Raw genomic sequence first — 18,839 nt, 5'->3', positions numbered from 1 at the left:
AGAACATGTCTATAAGATTCCTAACAACATGCATTCTCAACAGGCTGATAATTTATTCCGGCACTACATAAACATATTCCTCATGAGGAAATCTCTGAAGAAAGTGATCCCACTCAAATGTCTTTACTGATCAATGGCTAATAAGGTCAATAAATGAGCATCTCATAGTCTTCATAGAAGTATACAGCATAATTCTGACTGAATTTTTCTTAATTTGAGATTATTTTTGAAGCTAATCATGTTTCTAAATGTTGATTTATAAATGAATTTTGAACTCATGGTTATATCAGATAAAGGTTAATGGGACTCAAGATTGCTGTTACTTATAAAATTCTGAGGGAAGAATATTAACTCCTAAATCTCTTACGTGCATTTTCTTTTCTGAATTTAATTTTCTCCTGGAAGTCAAGGATCTGGAAAGTGCTTCTGTGAGTGGAGCGTTGCCATCCTTATTTTAAGGATAAAATAGAATCGAAGTGATTAGTCCATGGCCTGTTAAGTGCTAAATGGTGGGGCCAAGAAACAGCTAGCATCTTACATGCCTGCTTTTTGTACACCGAGTCTTGTGGTCTTTCACTCCATATCATCAGACAAAAATATATGTCCTGCCTCCTATATTATATTGTCAAATTAGGAGGGTAGGCTTGATCCTCATGGTGACAAAAATTATGTCAGGGTTCTCTATAACAGGTCTAGTAAAGTGAATATATTATTAAAACATTTCTTATGCAATATAGTCTGGATAGCTCAACAATGTCTATTTTCACAAGAGAGAAGCTGAGATCCCAGTAGCCACTCGGTTAGGCATCCCAACCTGCTGCTGAAGTTCTGGAGGGTTCTTACAGAGCCACTGATCTTCAGTCCTTATGAGAATCCCAAAGAATCTGGATTCTGTTATCAGCAAAGAAATTCAACACCAGTGGCATTAGAGGCAGCCACAGAATAGAAAAGTTTGCTAGTGAGATGCAAAGACATCAAGGCAGGAAGCATATTTCTGGGATGCCATTGGAAGGTGTATCTATATTTCTGCTTAGGTGGGTCAACAGCTTGTCTGTTAGTTCATCCCAGATCCAATTAGGTTGAGAACCAAAATAAACCATCTCGCCATAGCTCTGAATATTGTTTGAGACAATTAATTTGTCCAAGTTCCCAAGGCTGGTACTGCTGAGCACCCTTCTATCAGAAGGAACAGGAGGACAGCATGCTAGCAGGGACTCACGTGATATTTGGAGGACATTTCAGAGAGCAGATTTGCTGGCTTCCATGTGATGTCCGAGAGACTTAAAACTTCTTTACTTTAGCCCTGAGAACAGAAAGAGGAATGCCAGCAGCCACTGCTCCAGTCATTCTCAGCCAGGTGTAGTCTGTATATAGTTAGATGAGAAAAAAAAAAGATCCAGAATCCATGAAATAGGAGAAAGGGTTCCAATATAGCCCAAAATGTATCAAGGCTGTAAGAAATGAGGATATTTCTACTCTAAGATATGTGAGCTGAATTTGAAGACAGGAGAATCTCGGAGCCTACGGCTTGTAAGGAAGAAGACAACTATATTAAAAGACAGTCATGGTTGGACTCAGGCTCCCTTTGAATCTCACAATAGGATTTCTTCAAATCTGTTTGATTTGGTTTGTGTGCAAAAGCCTGTGTTTGGTTAATACATTGGAGTTTCATGTGCCAGTCTTCTGGCTTGCAAATGTTGACTAGATTCCTCCTCTGGAATTAGGGATACACAGCCAAGCAAATACTGCATAGTGCGTTTCTGGAATCTCCCAATATAGGTTTACATCATGACAAAAAGGTAACAAGTTAAAGATTTGTTAGAAAGAAATCTCATAGACAGAAAATGCTATCATTTGATAGTAAAGCCACATATATACTGAACTGCCCAAGTCTCTGCAAAGAATATATATGAATAAACAATATTCAAGCACCTTTTCGACAGGAGAGTTTGTTTTTGTTGTTGGTGGTGGTGGTCAGATCATCAGCATGCTATTTGTACTATTTCATGCTATCTGTACTATTTCTTTGCACTTAGTTTCTGAAGGTATATTTAAAGCTGTCCATTTTAATTTGTGGCCAGTGTTTAGTAGCTTTTTTTTTGTAGCCCAAGCATGATGACATCATTTCCTGCATGTTGTGTTAGAGTATAACATCACAGAGATAGTTTGATGTTTAATCCTTGTTATCCACAGGCTTGTTATACCTCAGCTTTGTTTTGTCTTTTCTTTGAAGAGACAGGCATAAACTCATCATCTGATCTTTTCTCTTCCTTCTCATGCTGCTGCTGATTCTATAGAGAGGCACCCGATCACAAATGCTATCGATGGCAAAAATACTTGGTGGCAGAGTCCCAGTATCAAGAATGGAGTGGAATACCATTATGTGACAATTACTCTGGATTTACAGCAGGTAGAGTATACCTCCTGTCACTTTCCACTTCAGAAATTCTACCTTGCATCTGCTATTTGTCTAGTTAGCAATTTTTAGATGAAGGGTGAGTAGTGATGATTCTTATCACTATTATTTTCTTGATATTGTGACAAAGTGTCCTTTCTGTTTCACAGATAACCATTTATTGATGTTTGGCACTTATTTCTAAAGCACAACTCAAACAGACCTATGTGGGTGGTTGAAAAATGAATTAGAAGCTAAGTGTGAGTTACATAGTTGGGAATGATGCTGAAAATATAGATAAACAAAATTTTATGTGAAGGGAACACAACAGCACAGTTTAAAACTTGTAAAATAAAACTTTGATACCACTTTGCTGATAGTGTGGCACTTATAAGGCTCTTGAATAGCAAGGCTTTTGAGCAAATTGTTTCTTGTTCCTGAGAGTTGAGCAAGCTGTGACAGTTGGTTGTCAAATTAAACTTGGACCAGTAAATATGTAAAATTTATGATAGAAATCAGAGATTGTCTTGCATAAACCTGCATGCCTTCTGTTCTTAACATTTTTGTTTTTATTCATAATATTTACATCAGGCTGAGTTTAAAAACCAGAACTCATCCTCATTCCCAAATTATTTAGGCTTATATATGGATTTGTGATGGAATTTGAAAAGACATTCACATAATTTTCCCTCAGAGCATAAGATAGGAGCAGAGGTAAAGACAAGAAATGTTAAACTTTGATAGTTTATTATTAGATCTATTTTACTTTCATTCTCTAGCATCATCATAAAAGAATCAACCAGCTGCTCCTCCTGTATCAGTGTGGAGATAAACTAGTCAGAAAATAAAGGGATGCTTAAGATGTTTATTGACACAGACTACACAATGAGGTCATAGTTGTTATAGGATACCATGGTGTGAGGTAGTGACAGCTAACAGTATCGACACTATACCCAAGAATTAAGCATCCCTTCTATTGGATCTTGACCCATCTTGGTAATGGCAGTTCAAATTCCTAAGTTCCAAATAGCTGCCCTCAGAATGAGAAAGTTGGTAAGTCTCATAGAAGAGCCTCCTTTATCCCTTCTTGGCACCTGATCAACTGGGTAGCAGCAGGGTGGAAATGCTACTGCTAAATGACCAGACAACCTGGGTTTATTCCTACCTATTCACAGGGTGTCAGCCTTGAGTTTAGTTCTTAATTCCAGGACATCTCAGATCACTGTCTGGTCATGGAATGGCAAATGCCATCCTTCTAGTAGGATTACTCTTTAGGTTAGATAATCTGTGGATGAGTTTCCAGAGGATCTTACCTTCAAAATGAACTTTTTTTTTTTCTGGGTAAAGACATCTTGGTTCTTTATTGATCCCAGCAGCCATGTGATCATTAAAAATCAGCCTTTCCCATCAAGAGTGAGACTGCAGTCCATTGACTCAGATCATTGCTGGGAATCAATAGATAGTGAAGGTTTATTGTTCTCATTTACTCTCCACTTATTCTTTTAGATTGCACATGGATCAAGAAAGTCAATTATTAATACCATCTGCACAGATTACTTAAACTCTCCTCTGAGCTCAACAATATCATTTACCTGTTACCAAGTGGAACATCATTTCCCCTCTAAATTACAGTCATATGGTGTAATCACAGACTTTACCTTAATTTTGTAAAGTCTATCATTAACTTAGCAAATCAGAGTTCCCTTGAAAGCCATGTTTCTTCAAGGAATGCAGGGATGTCTTCCTAACTGTGTTTTTGTATAGATTTCCACATGATCATATGATGTCTTCTTCAGAAGTAGGTGGTGTTTTCTGTTGTGCCTCCTCCCGTACAATCACCTTATGATGAGCCAATATTCACTTCATAACAAGTGAAAACCTTATGTTTATGATAAAGCCCAACTCCAAAGTCTGAATTCACCAACTATAATTGGTTCGGAGGCTATAGGGTCAAATACTCTGATAGTCTGATGCTCATTCATTTTGATGTTTATATTTACTTCCTTTCACTTCCAAAAATTAGCCTGTTATATGCATGTAAATGAAGGAATATGCATGAAATCTATATTAAGAAGTAAGTGCCCATTTCTACTTTTCTACTTGACCCTAGATTTTAGTTTAATCAATTTACTAATGATATAAAGTAAGCAGGGTTTTATAATAAATTTCCTTTGACCAAGAAGGGGTTTCATACTTTCATGTACACTCAGTCTGAGGAATAACTAAACTTGGAAAATCTTCTGATACTTATTTAGCTACAGGACAGAGATGTTGGAAGGCATTTTTGAACGCGGTGGTAACCGAAGACATGTAGACATTTTTTGCTATCTCACTTGCTTCTCACAACGGGCCCTTCAGACAACTGGTACTACGACCCAATTTAATAGGTTTTGGAGGCTTTAAACTCTGGGACATTTACTTTCCCAAATTATTAATATTATATCCCCTCAGAAAATCAACACTGTTAAGTGATTTGACTTTGTGTGAAGAACTTGAGTCACTGGTCAGAATGCAAAAGCTCCCATTTAACAGTTGAAAAGCACAGAGACTTAGAAGAGTGAGTTGGACTTTTTTTTTTTTAACAAGGCTTTCAGTAGGCAATGCTGTGATTCACAACTGAAGAGTTCAAATGTAAAATTAGAATGACCCCAGTCTATCTATAGGATTCTGAAGAACCAGGCCCACAGAGCTCTCGAGAGTTGCTGCTGTTTTCCATATATTTCAGTACATAGCTTGTGCTCAAGGAGTGATAGCTTACTGTCCATCTGGCCTTTATCAGGAGAATTTTACTAATGCCTATACTATGAAAGACAGCTAGTTATATGTCTCATTATTCGACACATACCATTATACATCTAGGATTATATAACTTCTGTCTTTTTACATATATCCTGTATGGACAGACACCTAATTACTCAGTATCATACTAGCTATTGGCTACTGAGAGTCAAAGCAAGGATGCCATAAGGGATAGGCAAACAACATCACCGGCTTTCATGGACTCAGTAAAAGGTTCATTATTTTTTATTCTTATGTATACAATCTTGGCAAGTATTAGTAATTTTGTTTACATATTCTTGGCACTTTTGTAAGATGTTTTTAATGAATTACTATATTAAATGTAAGGAGCAGTCTTTGGAATGGCTTGATCAAATCTTTGCCAATTACACTTACACGATTCTTTAATGTTTTAGCATTTGAGATAAGCACTAGAACAATAAATACAATTTATTTGGCAAATAAGTAAATAAATAAATAAAGCAGCTCCTTATTGTATAAACAGATTGTTTTCAGACATTTATTACTTATGTAACATTCCCAGCTCTATGTACTCACAGCCTATCTTGAGCAAATGATTTAGTCACATTGTGTCTCACCACTGAGATTAGCAGAATAAATATTGCATTGTGGCAAGAATATGGAAAAATGATTATCACAATATAACAACTAAATTCCATCTGGCAAGCATGGTTATTATTAGGATGTAGAATCTGTATAAACTCAAGTAGAGACTGAACTGTTCTGTTTGAGCATACACAAAATCATACAGCAAGTTAGAAGATGATAGCAAACACTCTAGGATTAACAGGATGTTCAAGCCATTGTTTTACTCCATTTTAAGATGCCATGTGACTGACTGTCATGATTTCTCACTTTGTAATTTGTAATCTGGTTATCTCATTTATTGCCACCCTTGATTTTGTTAAGGGAGAAAGCTGATTAGTAGGTGGAATAACACACAGAGAGACAAATTAGTGGTAGAAATTTTTGTTTCTCATAAAAAACTTTATTATATGGGAGCTGGGTAAATGTCTTGGTGTTTAAGAATGCTTGATGCTCTTGGAAAGGATTGAAGAGATATTCCCAGCATCCATGTTGGGTGGCTCACAACTCTTTATACTTTTAGTTTAAGAAGATCTGATACCCACTCTTCTGGCCTCAGTGAGGACTTGTACACATAGGCACATACTACCTCCACACAGATATATACCTAGGAATAAATATAACAGTGTTTTTAAAAGTTAATTAGTTTTATATTGAATTATTTAATACTCTTCTGTATTCCCAAGGCTCAAAGAGAAATTTTGAAAATTATAAATATTTAAAAATTAAGTAAAACTCTTCCAAACAAGTAATAGGTTGAAAAGGATATTAAAAATAAAACTAAATTGTGAGGCAAGCATGGAGATGCAATATATCAAAACTTAATGCAAAACTTAAGCAATCCTAACAGCAACCTGAATAGCAACACATACACTGAAAAGAAACTAAAGTCTCTGTCAGCCTACAGCTGTTCCTCAAGGAATAAATAAACAAAAAACAAATCAATCCCAAATTAACAGAAATCACGAAATAAAAAAGACCGGAGCAGAAATAATGAAACTGAAGTCATCAATAAAACTAGAATTTAAAAAAAATATGGACAATGTTGGTAGACCAAAGCAAGATTACTAGAAAAAGAAAAAGATTCAAGTGATATCAGAATTAAGAGGATAGATTGCAACAGATACCATATGTGCCGAGCAGGTCCAAGATTATTATATATAACAATTATCTATATACCAATAAGTCAAAAACTCTTGGGAGACATGGCTGGATTCTTAACTAATCTTCCAAGGCTAAGTCATGAAGAAACAAAAAAACCCAAATAGTCCAAAAAATACAGAAATTGCCCACTAATAAACACCCCTATGAAGGACCTAAATGAGTCAGTGGACAAAGTGTGCCATGAAGCTTGCTTTATCGTAGAACATACATAGGGGCCAGAGGAAACTGATTCACAAGCTGTACTGTGATCTCCACACTTGTGCTTTCATACACAAATGTGCGTGCACGCACACACAAACACACACACACACACACAGAGAGAGAGACAGAGAGAGAGAGAGAGAGAGAGGGAGAGGGAGAGGGAGAGGGAGAGGGAGAGGGAGTTTTTAAAGTCTCCCTTTGAAGAAAAGCCCAGTACCTGCTGGATTACTGAACTCTACCAAACGTTTAAAGAAACAATGCTAATCTTTCTCAAATACTTTCCTAAAATCAAAAACTTTTGTAGCATTCTGGAATGCTCTTGTATGAGAACAGGGTTATATTGATATTAAAACTAGGCCAAGACACTGAAGAAAAATTATAAGTCAATACCATTGTTGAACCTAAATTAAAAAAAAATGCTTGAAAGATAGTTGAGTATCACTTTCAAAGAGTCATTCACCATAACCACATGGAATTAATACTTGTTAAATAAGAACAGCTTAACAAGTGCAAGTCCACCGTCATGGTATTGCTTATTAAGAGAATAAGGATAAAAATGATTATCTCAATGGTATAGAAAATACCAAAATCCAACCTTCTTATGCTAAAATACTTTTAAAAGTGACTGTCAAAGGCATAAATGTCAACAGTGTAAATTCCATATAAGACACACCTATAATTAACAACATTGTACTCAAGAGAGCAGATGAAGGAACTTCATACAAAACAAAGGTGTTACCACTTCTCTTCAGTATGTAGTAGAAAGCCAGAGAGATTCAGCAAGAAAAATAAATATAACATCAAAAATTTTTTAAAATGTTAATTTTCTTAGTTTACAAATTACTTGTTCTTAAATACAGAAAACTGAAAAAAATCCACCAAAATAATAAGAACTAGGAAAAAATTCAATAAAGTCACAAGTTACTCTGCATTGTCAATAAACTATCTAAAACAAAATCTAGAGAATATTACTTCATTGAATAAACAATGTAAAATAAGATATTTAGCGATACACATGAGGAAGTGAACTTCTCCAAAATCTCTAAAACATGGATAGAAGAAATTGAAGAAGATGGAAATTGTAGCTTTATGTGGCAAAAGGAACAATTAAATCCTAAAAGGCATCTTTCCTAAATGGCTGCTAATAAGGGTTTCATCTTTATGATGTTCTATGACTTCTGCAACTCCTGAAGGGTGTAGCTTGTGGACTAGAAGGACACAAATATTCAGCTCCCAGAAATCATAAAATAAATGGTCTTACCAATCATATTTCCAAACATATTTCAAATGTCAGTCACCTTTCTACTGTCCATGTAACTCTATCATATTTACAGTATTGTTTGAGAAAGTCTCCAATGATTGTAATTCTTGTACTGTAATGCAGTTGGGAACCACAAACTATATTTACTTGTTTGTTTGATTTTTTTGTTGTTGTTTCTGTGGATTGGCACTTTGTTTTTCCAAGTGGTAAAAACATCAGGTGAAATACGGGGCCGGGAAGCACTACATAATGCTACTATAGTACCTTTGAAACATGTGTTGATGTATTTACTTGTTTAATTAGCAACACAGATAATCTCAAGTCTAGAACTATCATGAAAACACTAAATATTTGGAGATATATAACTCATTGCAGCAAAGCTATTTGCCTGCTGAGGAAAAGCTGTTTGGAGCCACTGTTTTAAGTTAGATTTCTTAATAAAAAGTAGTAACAAAAGAACTTTGAGAAACAAGTTGCTTTTCCAAAGGCTGTGGGAAAGATCTGTTAGCATTTTAAATCATACCAACATTATGATGGGAAGGCTGAATAAGACATCCCAAAATAGATGAGAGCAGTTTTCACAGCTGTCTGATGGCTCACACACACAAAACATCTTTATTTCATCATTTTACTGGCATCTTGTGTGTTTCCTCATTTTATTCTTAGAATTTATCTTTTTACTTGTTATAGCTTACTATACTTATACACACATGTCTTGGACTTGCAAATTTACGTCATTATACATATATTGATTATAATACATATTTACAGATAGGTGTGAGTTACTTTCATCAATATAGATATATGTTTTAGTTATCAGATGGAATTTATGTGTTTTATTTCATAAATGGGACATGTTTTTATGTTATCCTGCATATAAAATGTAGGAACAAAAGCCAAGGCAGACCAAAAGAAGGCTTGGGAAACATTAGGAAACAGGTCTAACAACGTCACTGCCTTATTGGTCTAAGGAATAACTGATAATATGTAGGCAGCTCTCACATCCTGCTGCATGCCTACTTGATATCCAGTAAATAATCCTTTTGGTCTTCTATACTGAAAAATTGTTGAACAGACAACAATTGGGCTGATTGTAATGGGTATATTATAGAGAAGCCATACCAAAACTAGAGTAAGTTCAGAAACAGTTTGATCACTACTATTTATGATATTTATTTCATATGAAAAATATTTAATCTATTTTAATACAAATTTACATAGATAGGACCTAAAAAGTATCATTTTGTCATTGAAGCACTTTTAGAATTTTTTGCATTATATTTTCTTATTTCCTCCAGATTATTTGGTTATAATCAAGAAGTAGCCTCACTAATTCCTGCTTTGTTCTTTATATAAACACTTTATATGACTGATCTTGCTGTGTTCTGTTACCATTTACATGTTCATTTCCTATTACTTTATTAAGTCAAACATTCTGCCACTTTTTGTTTTACCTGATAACAGTATATAATTTAGTTTTGAGGTTTTATTTTCTCTGAATATATGCTTTTTAATAAAAACATGTATTTCAAAAATATATACATGTATGTGAATAAAATAATACACTATATTTACAGTTAAAAAAAGAAATATTAAAATGTATTGAAAAGTTGGTGAATATTTGCTAAATGTACAAATAGCCATCAACTTATATTCTTTCCCCTTTCTACCCTCTTTATTACCTTATTTATTAGTTACTTCTTTATTGCTGTGGTGAGATGCTCTGGCCAAGGCTTACAGAAGATGTAATTACAGTCTAGCAGTTCCAGAGGGTTAGAGTCCTTGATGGTGGTTAGGAAATGGCAGGTGACTAGAGCTACATTTGAGAGCTCACATTTAGAACTGCAAACAAGAAGTCAAGAGAGTCCATTGGGGTTGTGGGTAGGTTTTTGGGAATGCAAAAGCTCATCCTCAGTGACAAACTTCCTCCTGCAGTGTTACATCTGCTAAGCCTTCCCCAAATTTATCTACCAACTAGGAACTAAGCATTCAAATTCCCAAGAATATGGCACCATTTCATAGAACCACCACATTTACTTCTAGCTACTCAAACTTTTATAACCACATCATAATGCAAGTTACAGTTAGTACAATGTCAGAAATCTCAAGAGTCTTTTGTATTTTCATTAAAAGTCCAAAGAGTCTTCTAAGACTCAAAGGAATAATTGTAACCCTAAGTAAAATCAAAAGTAAATTAATTATTTCCAGCATTCAATAGGACAGAATATACATAGCCATTCTATAAGGTAAGATTGGAGTATAGTGAGAAACACTGAACCAAGGTAAGACAGACACTAAGCAGAGTTTCAAATCTGGTAGTTTTGTCCCCAGAGTCATAGGGCTGAGGTGGCTCTGACTCACCAGCTTTGGTGATTATATTATCCTTCTTTCTCTTGAGCTGGTTCTTCTCACTGTATGCAGTTCTCGGTGGAAGACATCTCATGACAGTGAGACTTCTAACAACTTGGGTTCTCCAAATATCTTCAGGCTTCTCTGTTACAGTGGCACACAATGGCCTCTCAGGGCCTCTTTCTATCTGAGACACCTCTGCCACATTCTGGCCTCACTAGCTCTCTGAAGCCACAGAGGAAGAGTCCATGACATGCCTTTAACTTCAGCACTCAGAAGACAGAGGCATACTGCAAGTGTCTGACTGAGTTCTAGTAAATTTATTTGAGTCTCAGTTGAGAGGCAGTGCAGAATGATAGAGTCCTTTGGCAGTTTAGTTCATGGAGTTCAAAGGCAAGTTGCACAGAGAACATGCTAGATACAGGTGAAGTTAGAGTGAGAAGGAGCCAGAAGATTAGAACAGATTGCCAGAATTTGAGGCTAGGCAGAACAATTCAGTAAGAAGCTGAGAGAAGCCAGTTTGAATTAGTCAGCTCAGAGAGAAGTTTGAGCTAGAAAAAGTGAGTTGAACCAGCAAGCCAGAGTTCAGAAAGATGTAGAAAGTATGAGCTTATTCAGCAGTAAGCCTTTGAGATGATGATTATATTGGGTGAATAAAAATTCCTCTTATGGTGATCACTAACAACATGAGAGTCAATATTAGGCTTTCTTGAAATCCCCTCAGCCAAAGAAAGTAGTCCATTATTTTAAAATGTAGCCTTAGACAGGTTCTTAGGACAGTACAGAAAGCAACTCTAGTCAAAATATCACAAGAACAAATGGTCTCTACTCCAGTTGCTAACTTTGTTCATCTCTGAAAACTCTTGGACCTGGCTTTCACAGCCCCTGTATCTCTTAGCTCCTCCCAGGATATCTCCATAAGTTCCATTTATAGCATTTGACAGCTTTCCTAAGATAAAATTGTTCCACATGCCTAAACACACACACATACACAAACACACACACTGTCATATCTGTTACAGCAATTAAAGATGTCTCTTCTTTGAGTTAAAAATCTATTCACAGAGAAAACGAATAATCAAACCACCTGACTGATGAAGAGACCTGAGCACATTAGTGGTTGCTTGGGAAAGAAAGGAGTGTGTTTGTTTAAATGAGATATTCCTCATATTCTAGGAAATTTGAATACTTGGACTCCAGTTAGACCTATTTGGGGTGGTTAAGTAGGGAAAGTATGTGGAAGATATGTGGCAGAAGCCCACTGGGGAAGGATACAAAATACAAATGCATTTCGAATTGAGGCTTAGCATCCTGTTTATGGTTCAAGATGTGAGCTCTCAGCCATTGCTTCATCCACTAGCTACTCAGTCTTCAATAGACTCTAACTCTCTGGATCTTTAAGCCCCAAACAGTTTTTTCTATAGGTTGGGTTGGTCATATGTTATCACAACAATAGGAAATAACTAACAGAAGTTGGAACCATTTTTATATAAGTTTAGTAAGTCAGTCTTTTCGAAACATTTATCCATTCCCCCTTACAAACACAAATACATTGGTATATAAATGTGTTTCATATACCTCTTTTATTTTTCTATGTATAAAGGTTTTATAACCATTTCCCTGCCCATTACCATATGTATACCATAGATAATTCTTTAACTGAAAGCATTGCTAATATGTATTATTTCATCAGTCTTTTCAAATACCTGTTTGTTTGTATTTTGGTTGATTTTTAATCTATTATCAAATCATTTATTTATTATGTTGAATTTTGCTCTTACATGACATGATAATTTACTTTTTAAAGTTAATTTGGATTTTATTTTTACTATTTTCCCTAACTTCATTAAATAGATCACTTATATTTCAGGCTTTCTTGTTTCCTAGCATATTCACATAAGGCAACATATTTGCCTCTACACAGCTTTAACTATTCTATAATTTTGATATTGAATTTTTTTTCATAATGGGTCATGCCTCTTTACTGATTCATAGTGTACATAGTTCTTTTTTACATATATACACAAACCTTAAATATAAACACCGAAATTCAGGAGAATCCAATGGGCAGGTAGTTTTAGGAAGCCGACACTGAATTTTTTACTATCATTTATTTGAAAACATTTTAAAGAGTTTTGGTGACTTTTTTGGGAAGTTTTATTTTTATGTTTATTTTTATTGTTTATTTATGTACATTTCAGATGTTGTCCTCCCAATTTCCCTTACGCAAGACCCCTGGCCCATCTCCCTTCTCCTTTGCCTCTATGAGGGTGCTCTGCCACCCACCCGCCCATTCCTGCCTCATCCCTCCAGCATTTCCTTACACTGTGGCATCAAGCCTCCACAGGGCCAAGGGCCTCGTCTCCTATTGATGCCAGAAAAGACCATCCACTGCTTATATGCAGCTGGAGCCATGGGTCCCTTCATGTGTACTCTTTGGTTGGTTGTTTAGTTCCTGGGAGCTCTGGGGGGTCTGGTTAGTTGATACTCTTGTTCTGTCTATGGGGTTGCAAATCCCTTCATCCTTGCCCGAATTTCTCCATTGGGGTCCCTGAGCTCAGTCTGAGCTCAGGCTGTGAGTATCTACATCTGTATTGGTCAGGTGATGGCAGAGCCTTTCAGGGGACAGCTATACCAGGATCCTGTCAGCAAGTGCTTCTTGGCATCAGTAATAGTGTCTGGGTTTAGTGTCTGAAGAGGGGATGGAACCCTAGGTGGGGCAGTCTCTGGATGGCCTTTCCTTCTGTCTGCTCCATTTTTTATTCCTGTATTTACTTTAGACAGGAACAATTCTGGGTTAAATATTTTGCAGATGGATTGGTGGCTTTATACTTAAGTTACAGAATGTTTTCTGTCTTTTGAAATGTTCTCTCAATTCCACTGAAGTCAGTATACTTTTGATTCTTTGGGGCCCAGGTCTTTTGAAATTTGTTTCTTTCAGCTAATGCCATTGCCATTTGTACTGCAGGAATGCAGATTCAGCAGTTGTTGGCAGCAATACTATAAGAGTGAACTATGTATATTCTTGTTTCTATTTGAAAATAATATTAGCAAAGACATACAAACTGAGACTGGAGCTTTATCAGCACATTTTAACATCACTCTTAGCAATACTCCTCTGAGGTATCTTTGACTGCAGTCACTAACTTCTTCTCCGAAACTGTTTGTGTTGTATAGATTCTCTTAGTCTCTCTAATGTCTTTATGTATTATAGATGTATACTCTGTAAGCATTATCTTTTACTTGATTCAGAATTAAACAATTCTGACAATTCTTCCCTTAAATCAGACATTTATTTCATTTATACCGAATGTTACAGCTGGCATTCAGATTCATATCATAAAGGCGCACCTATATCTGTTCATGCTAATATTTTACTCAGGGCTTTCCTTTTAGGGGAAAATTTAAAGTTTTTCTTTGTTTAATCAGTATCCTTTGTATCTCCAGTATCTTTGTTTCCCTGCCTCCCTTGCACTGGGGTAGATAGAGGTTTGCACCACGATGTTCAGCGTTGTCACATGTGCTAGGGGTCTGAACTCAGGTTCTCATATTCAATCACAGATTCAATATCTACTGAGCCATCTCTCCAGCATCTCATGTTTTAATTTTACTAGGGAAGGCATATTCACAAAAAAATTCTGTGATTTCCCTTTTTTCTTTCTGTGATGTGTTGTTGATGCTTGTTTTTCCATTAAATACAGAATTTTTGGTGGGAAGTTATTTTTTTTCTAGCATCTTGAAAATGCCAAAGTATTATTGCCTGGCTTTCATGATTTCCGTTCTGAATTCAGAAACCGATATTACTGTTGTTTTCTTTGAAATATTCCTTTTCCCATTTTGTTTTATTGCTATTATTTTATCTGCAGTATTTGGAGTGATTTTTAAATTTTAGTTATATTTTTTCTTGTGTGTGTGTGTGTACATGCATTATATTTGTTTAGTAGTGCATCCTGTGGCTAGTGAGCAAAGGTCAGAGGATAACTTTATAGAATCTCTTCTTTTCTTGTAACTTTATGTAGGTTCTGAGGGTTGAACTCAGATTGACAGACTTATCCTATAAATGTTCTAAGTCAACTTGTTCAATTGTCCAGGATACTTTTGATTTTGTTTTATAAAAATATCCTGAAATTCAAAAACTTCTAGAATGTCAGGTAATAATTTTCATTAGTTTTGGAAAATTCAAAGAGATCATTTCCTCAAATATAATTTCTCTCTATTCTCAATGGCATATCGATTATATGTTAGGGTGATGATGATGTTTGTTGTATGTGATATTATATTATTTTCTTCCATTTTTTCAAATTTTGAGCTATCTTCTTTCTGCACACTTTCTAGTGACCTGTCTTTCTGATAATATCTCTATCATCCTGATTATTTTTATTCTTCTGTTTAACATACACAATTCTTCATTACATTCATTTTTTTTCTGCTCTTGAGCATCCATTTGATGCTTTTAAAAAATAAATTTTGGACACATTTTTTTCCTGTGACAATCTGGTGCATATTATACATTTCTCACTATATCCTTAATGACTGAAACACCTGAAGTACCTGGAAGTTTCTGTAAATCTTCTTTCCCCCATTTTCCCCCATTCTCTCATTAGTGACATACATAATGGATTTCAACCAAATACTCCATACCTAAGAGCTCATATGAAGTCTGGGCAATATTGTTTTCCCTTGAGAGGATTTATTTGCTTTTTCACAAGAGAGAGAGAGGGATCAAGTGGCCTTAATATGAGGCGTAGTTTAGATCCTCCGCAGTGTGTGCAAGCAGGAACTTTAGTGACTTTCTCTAGTTTTCACTGGTTCTGGAAGCAGAACTGAGATCTTAGCTCTTGGCCAGAGCCTTTCCTGCTTGACTAGCCAAGTTCAGATTCCCCAGGTGTCTACGTTTCTAATAGTAAGCTTAGCTCTTTGCTAACCAGGCATTTTGCATGCTGTTTGTCTTCTGGCCCTTTACCTCTTGTCATATCTCTCAAAGCCAAAGCTGAAGTGAGACCATCATCCCATTTCTGTATGGATCACCATCTCTCAGCCTTAGCTGGTATTGTACTCCTGAAATACAGGGTGGAGCTTCTTGCCTATGCAGCTGTGGCTTATTCCAGGGAGGAAGTTTTCTTGATCCCCTGCTCACCTTTGCATAAATCATTGAAGATGCCAAGAGGAACATTTTAGTTCATGTGAGTCTGTTGCCCTTTGCTCAAGACTGGAATTTTCAGTAATTTCTTGTCACCATCAAGCAGCTGATCTTTATATCTTATTCAGTTTTTATGTTTGCTGCCTTTGGGGAAATACAAAACAATAAAATATATGTTTACATATGTGATATAGCTTCAAAAACAAACATCAGAACATGGTATGTGATAAAATTTATGCATATGAATTTAAGGAATATCTGTCCTAATAATGAAGCATGCTAAATATTAAAATATTTTGAGAAAATAAGAGAGAATATTTAAAATTATGATCACCCAGGAAATGTGGAAAAATTAAAATAGTTTTATTGTGTACTTTAAGTAGATGCTGTATTCAAGAGAAATGATGTCCCTTGATTCTGTTGGTGTCTTCTCCAAGTAGTGCTTAAAGAAAATAAGTAAGCTGATCCCTGATCTATCTATAATCCCAGTACCTAGGAGGTCAAAGGAGATTGATTATGCATTTGGGGTTAGGTTGGGATACACAATCAGTATGAGGGCAATCATGGCTACAAACTAACATCCTGTCTCCAAAAACAAACAAACAAACAAACAAACAAATAAATAAATAACTATAACATTCCTGAAAATTCTGTATTGTGGAGGTTATGGTTAGTGTTAGTGGTCCAGATGGAACGTCTACACATGAAGGAGACAGGGCGTTTTGCTTTTCATAATTTTACAGTCACTGTTAAGGGATGAAAAATTAAATAAACATTTAGAACAGTGATAATGCCATGTACAAAAGTAAATAAAGCATTAGGACCTTACAAGGGCTGACAGGGAGCACCTTCATTGTACATTCTATGTATGAATCTGGAACCGGTGCTATTGGAGCTGAGGATTTTGTAACAGGAAGTGCTAGCCCTTGAAAAGCCTGAATACATTTGTCTCCTGCAAAAAGAAATAGTAAGATGGCCGATGTTCTTGAAGCACAGAGATCAAAGGAGAAATGATATAAGGTGATGATGGGGAATAGCTCTGTCTGCTTAGCCACTGCAGGGAACAATCAGTCACCAGGAGGAGTTTAGATTTATCTCTGAGAATAATGAACTGCCTACCATTGAGATTTGAGCAGGACATAACCTGGTTTCTTTTATTTTGTTAGCATCACTGTGGGAGAGGGAATAGCCAACTGAAAGGCAGTTAGACCATGCTGTTTCCTGGCAATGAGCTGACTTCAGGGAGGGGGCAGTGGCAGGACAGAAGAGTTGCTGGTCTGGAATTTATTATGGAAGTTGACATGTCTAGATTTAATGATGGAAGAATCCAGGAGGGAGGGAGAATGTTGACCCTGAGGGTTCTGGCCCAAGGAGTACATCTTCCTATGATAATGTTACAGACAGGGAAGGGAGTTGTATTAGGTATTAGTGGTAATTATCATTCATAGTTAACTTGTATATTTGAAACATACACTCATTATAGATGTGGAAACAGGAGAGGACTTGATTGAGGAGCCTCAATTCAGGAGTGGTGGTACAAGCTTGGAGATCCTGGGGGCAGGGATGCTTTTAACACGTTCTCTACTGCCAGCTAGAAAGGAAGTTGAAAGCTAAAAGGAAAGCCAGACTAAACCCTGGGCAGGAAACTAGGTCAAGAGGGAACTGGATTGTTGAGAAAGATGAGCCAACTACAGCTACCTGGGTACCATAAATACCAGATTGCAGGGGGAAAAGTACATAGCAACCCCACACCATCTAGATTTCAATTAGTAACATATCTAGGTTCTTTTTGTTGTGGATTTGATTTTTTTTGAGAATCTTTAATAAGTGTCAAGTGACTACAGACAGTGAGATGTAATTTGGAATCTTTTACACTACAGTACTGTCTACCAGTAACTAGTTTAATTATTTGAGTATGCAAATGTTTACACTGCGATTTTTCAATTAAAGTAATAGCCAATGAAGTCATTCAGAATAAAATGGAAGTAATAATATGACTGCTTATTAGCTAAGTTGTATCTAAATATTCAATGTAATATAGTACTTTGTCAAAATATCTCACTTTTGTTGTTTTTACAAAAATTTTAATGCAGCTTTCCTGCCAAGTTGACTGCAGGGTTTTAGATTAATCTCAAATTAATGGAAACAATAAACATGAATTAAGAAAATTTGGTACAAGTCAGGAAATCAGTGCAATCCTTACAGAGTAGGTGCTTCTTAGTAGTATGCCATCATTATTCTGATACAAGACTTCTGATTTAGGGGCAAGAGATGACTCAGGAGGTGAGGTGCTTGGTTTGAGTTATGAGTTCTCTCCCAACCCCATCCAAGAGGCTTCTTTCTGTAATCTTTGCACAGAGGAGGTAGAAACATGGAAATTTTGAAGCTTTCAGCAAACAGCAGATTCAGTGAGAGGCCTTGTCTTAAAAACAAGATGAAGAGAGACTGGGAACAACATCAGATGTGGATCTCTGGTCTCTACATGCATGCAGACTAATGCATATATCCTCACATACACTTTTACACATACAACCAGATATATACACATGTGCATGATATATACACAAAGGCACGCACACTGATACACATCCACATACCCACAAATATACCCACACAGACACACATATACAGACTTACACACAAATACACACATACACATGAGCACACACACACACACACAGACATACACCATGCATAGACACATTCACACACAGAGACATACATATAAACACACAGATACACATACCTCACACATATATACATACACAGATATGCATACACATGTACATATTCACAGACACACATATATCTACCACGTATACACACATATATGCACACATATAGAGACATGCACACACACACAGACACACTTGCAAATTCACAGAGACACACACACACAGAGAGAGAGAGAGAGAGAGAGAGAGAGAGAGAGAGAGAGAGAGAGA

General features: G+C 36.1%; 1 protein-coding gene across 1 annotated transcript in view; it reads left to right on the top strand.

The window, feature by feature from the left end:
- Positions 1–18,839, top strand: part of Lama2 (laminin subunit alpha 2) — a 575,131-nt gene that overhangs the window by 158,110 nt on the left and 398,182 nt on the right. Inside the window, exon 3 of the mRNA XM_028766419.1 lies at positions 2,298–2,410. Coding sequence (XP_028622252.1) covers positions 2,298–2,410 — 113 coding nt within the window. The remainder of the gene's footprint in view (positions 1–2,297; positions 2,411–18,839) is intronic.

Source organism: Grammomys surdaster, unplaced genomic scaffold (genome assembly GCF_004785775.1).
Source record: "Grammomys surdaster isolate TR1022 unplaced genomic scaffold, NIH_TR_1.0 168, whole genome shotgun sequence".
NCBI lineage: Eukaryota > Metazoa > Chordata > Mammalia > Rodentia > Muridae > Grammomys > Grammomys surdaster.
Note: the sequence above shows the minus strand (reverse complement) of the source record. Positions and strands in the feature narration are given on the sequence as shown.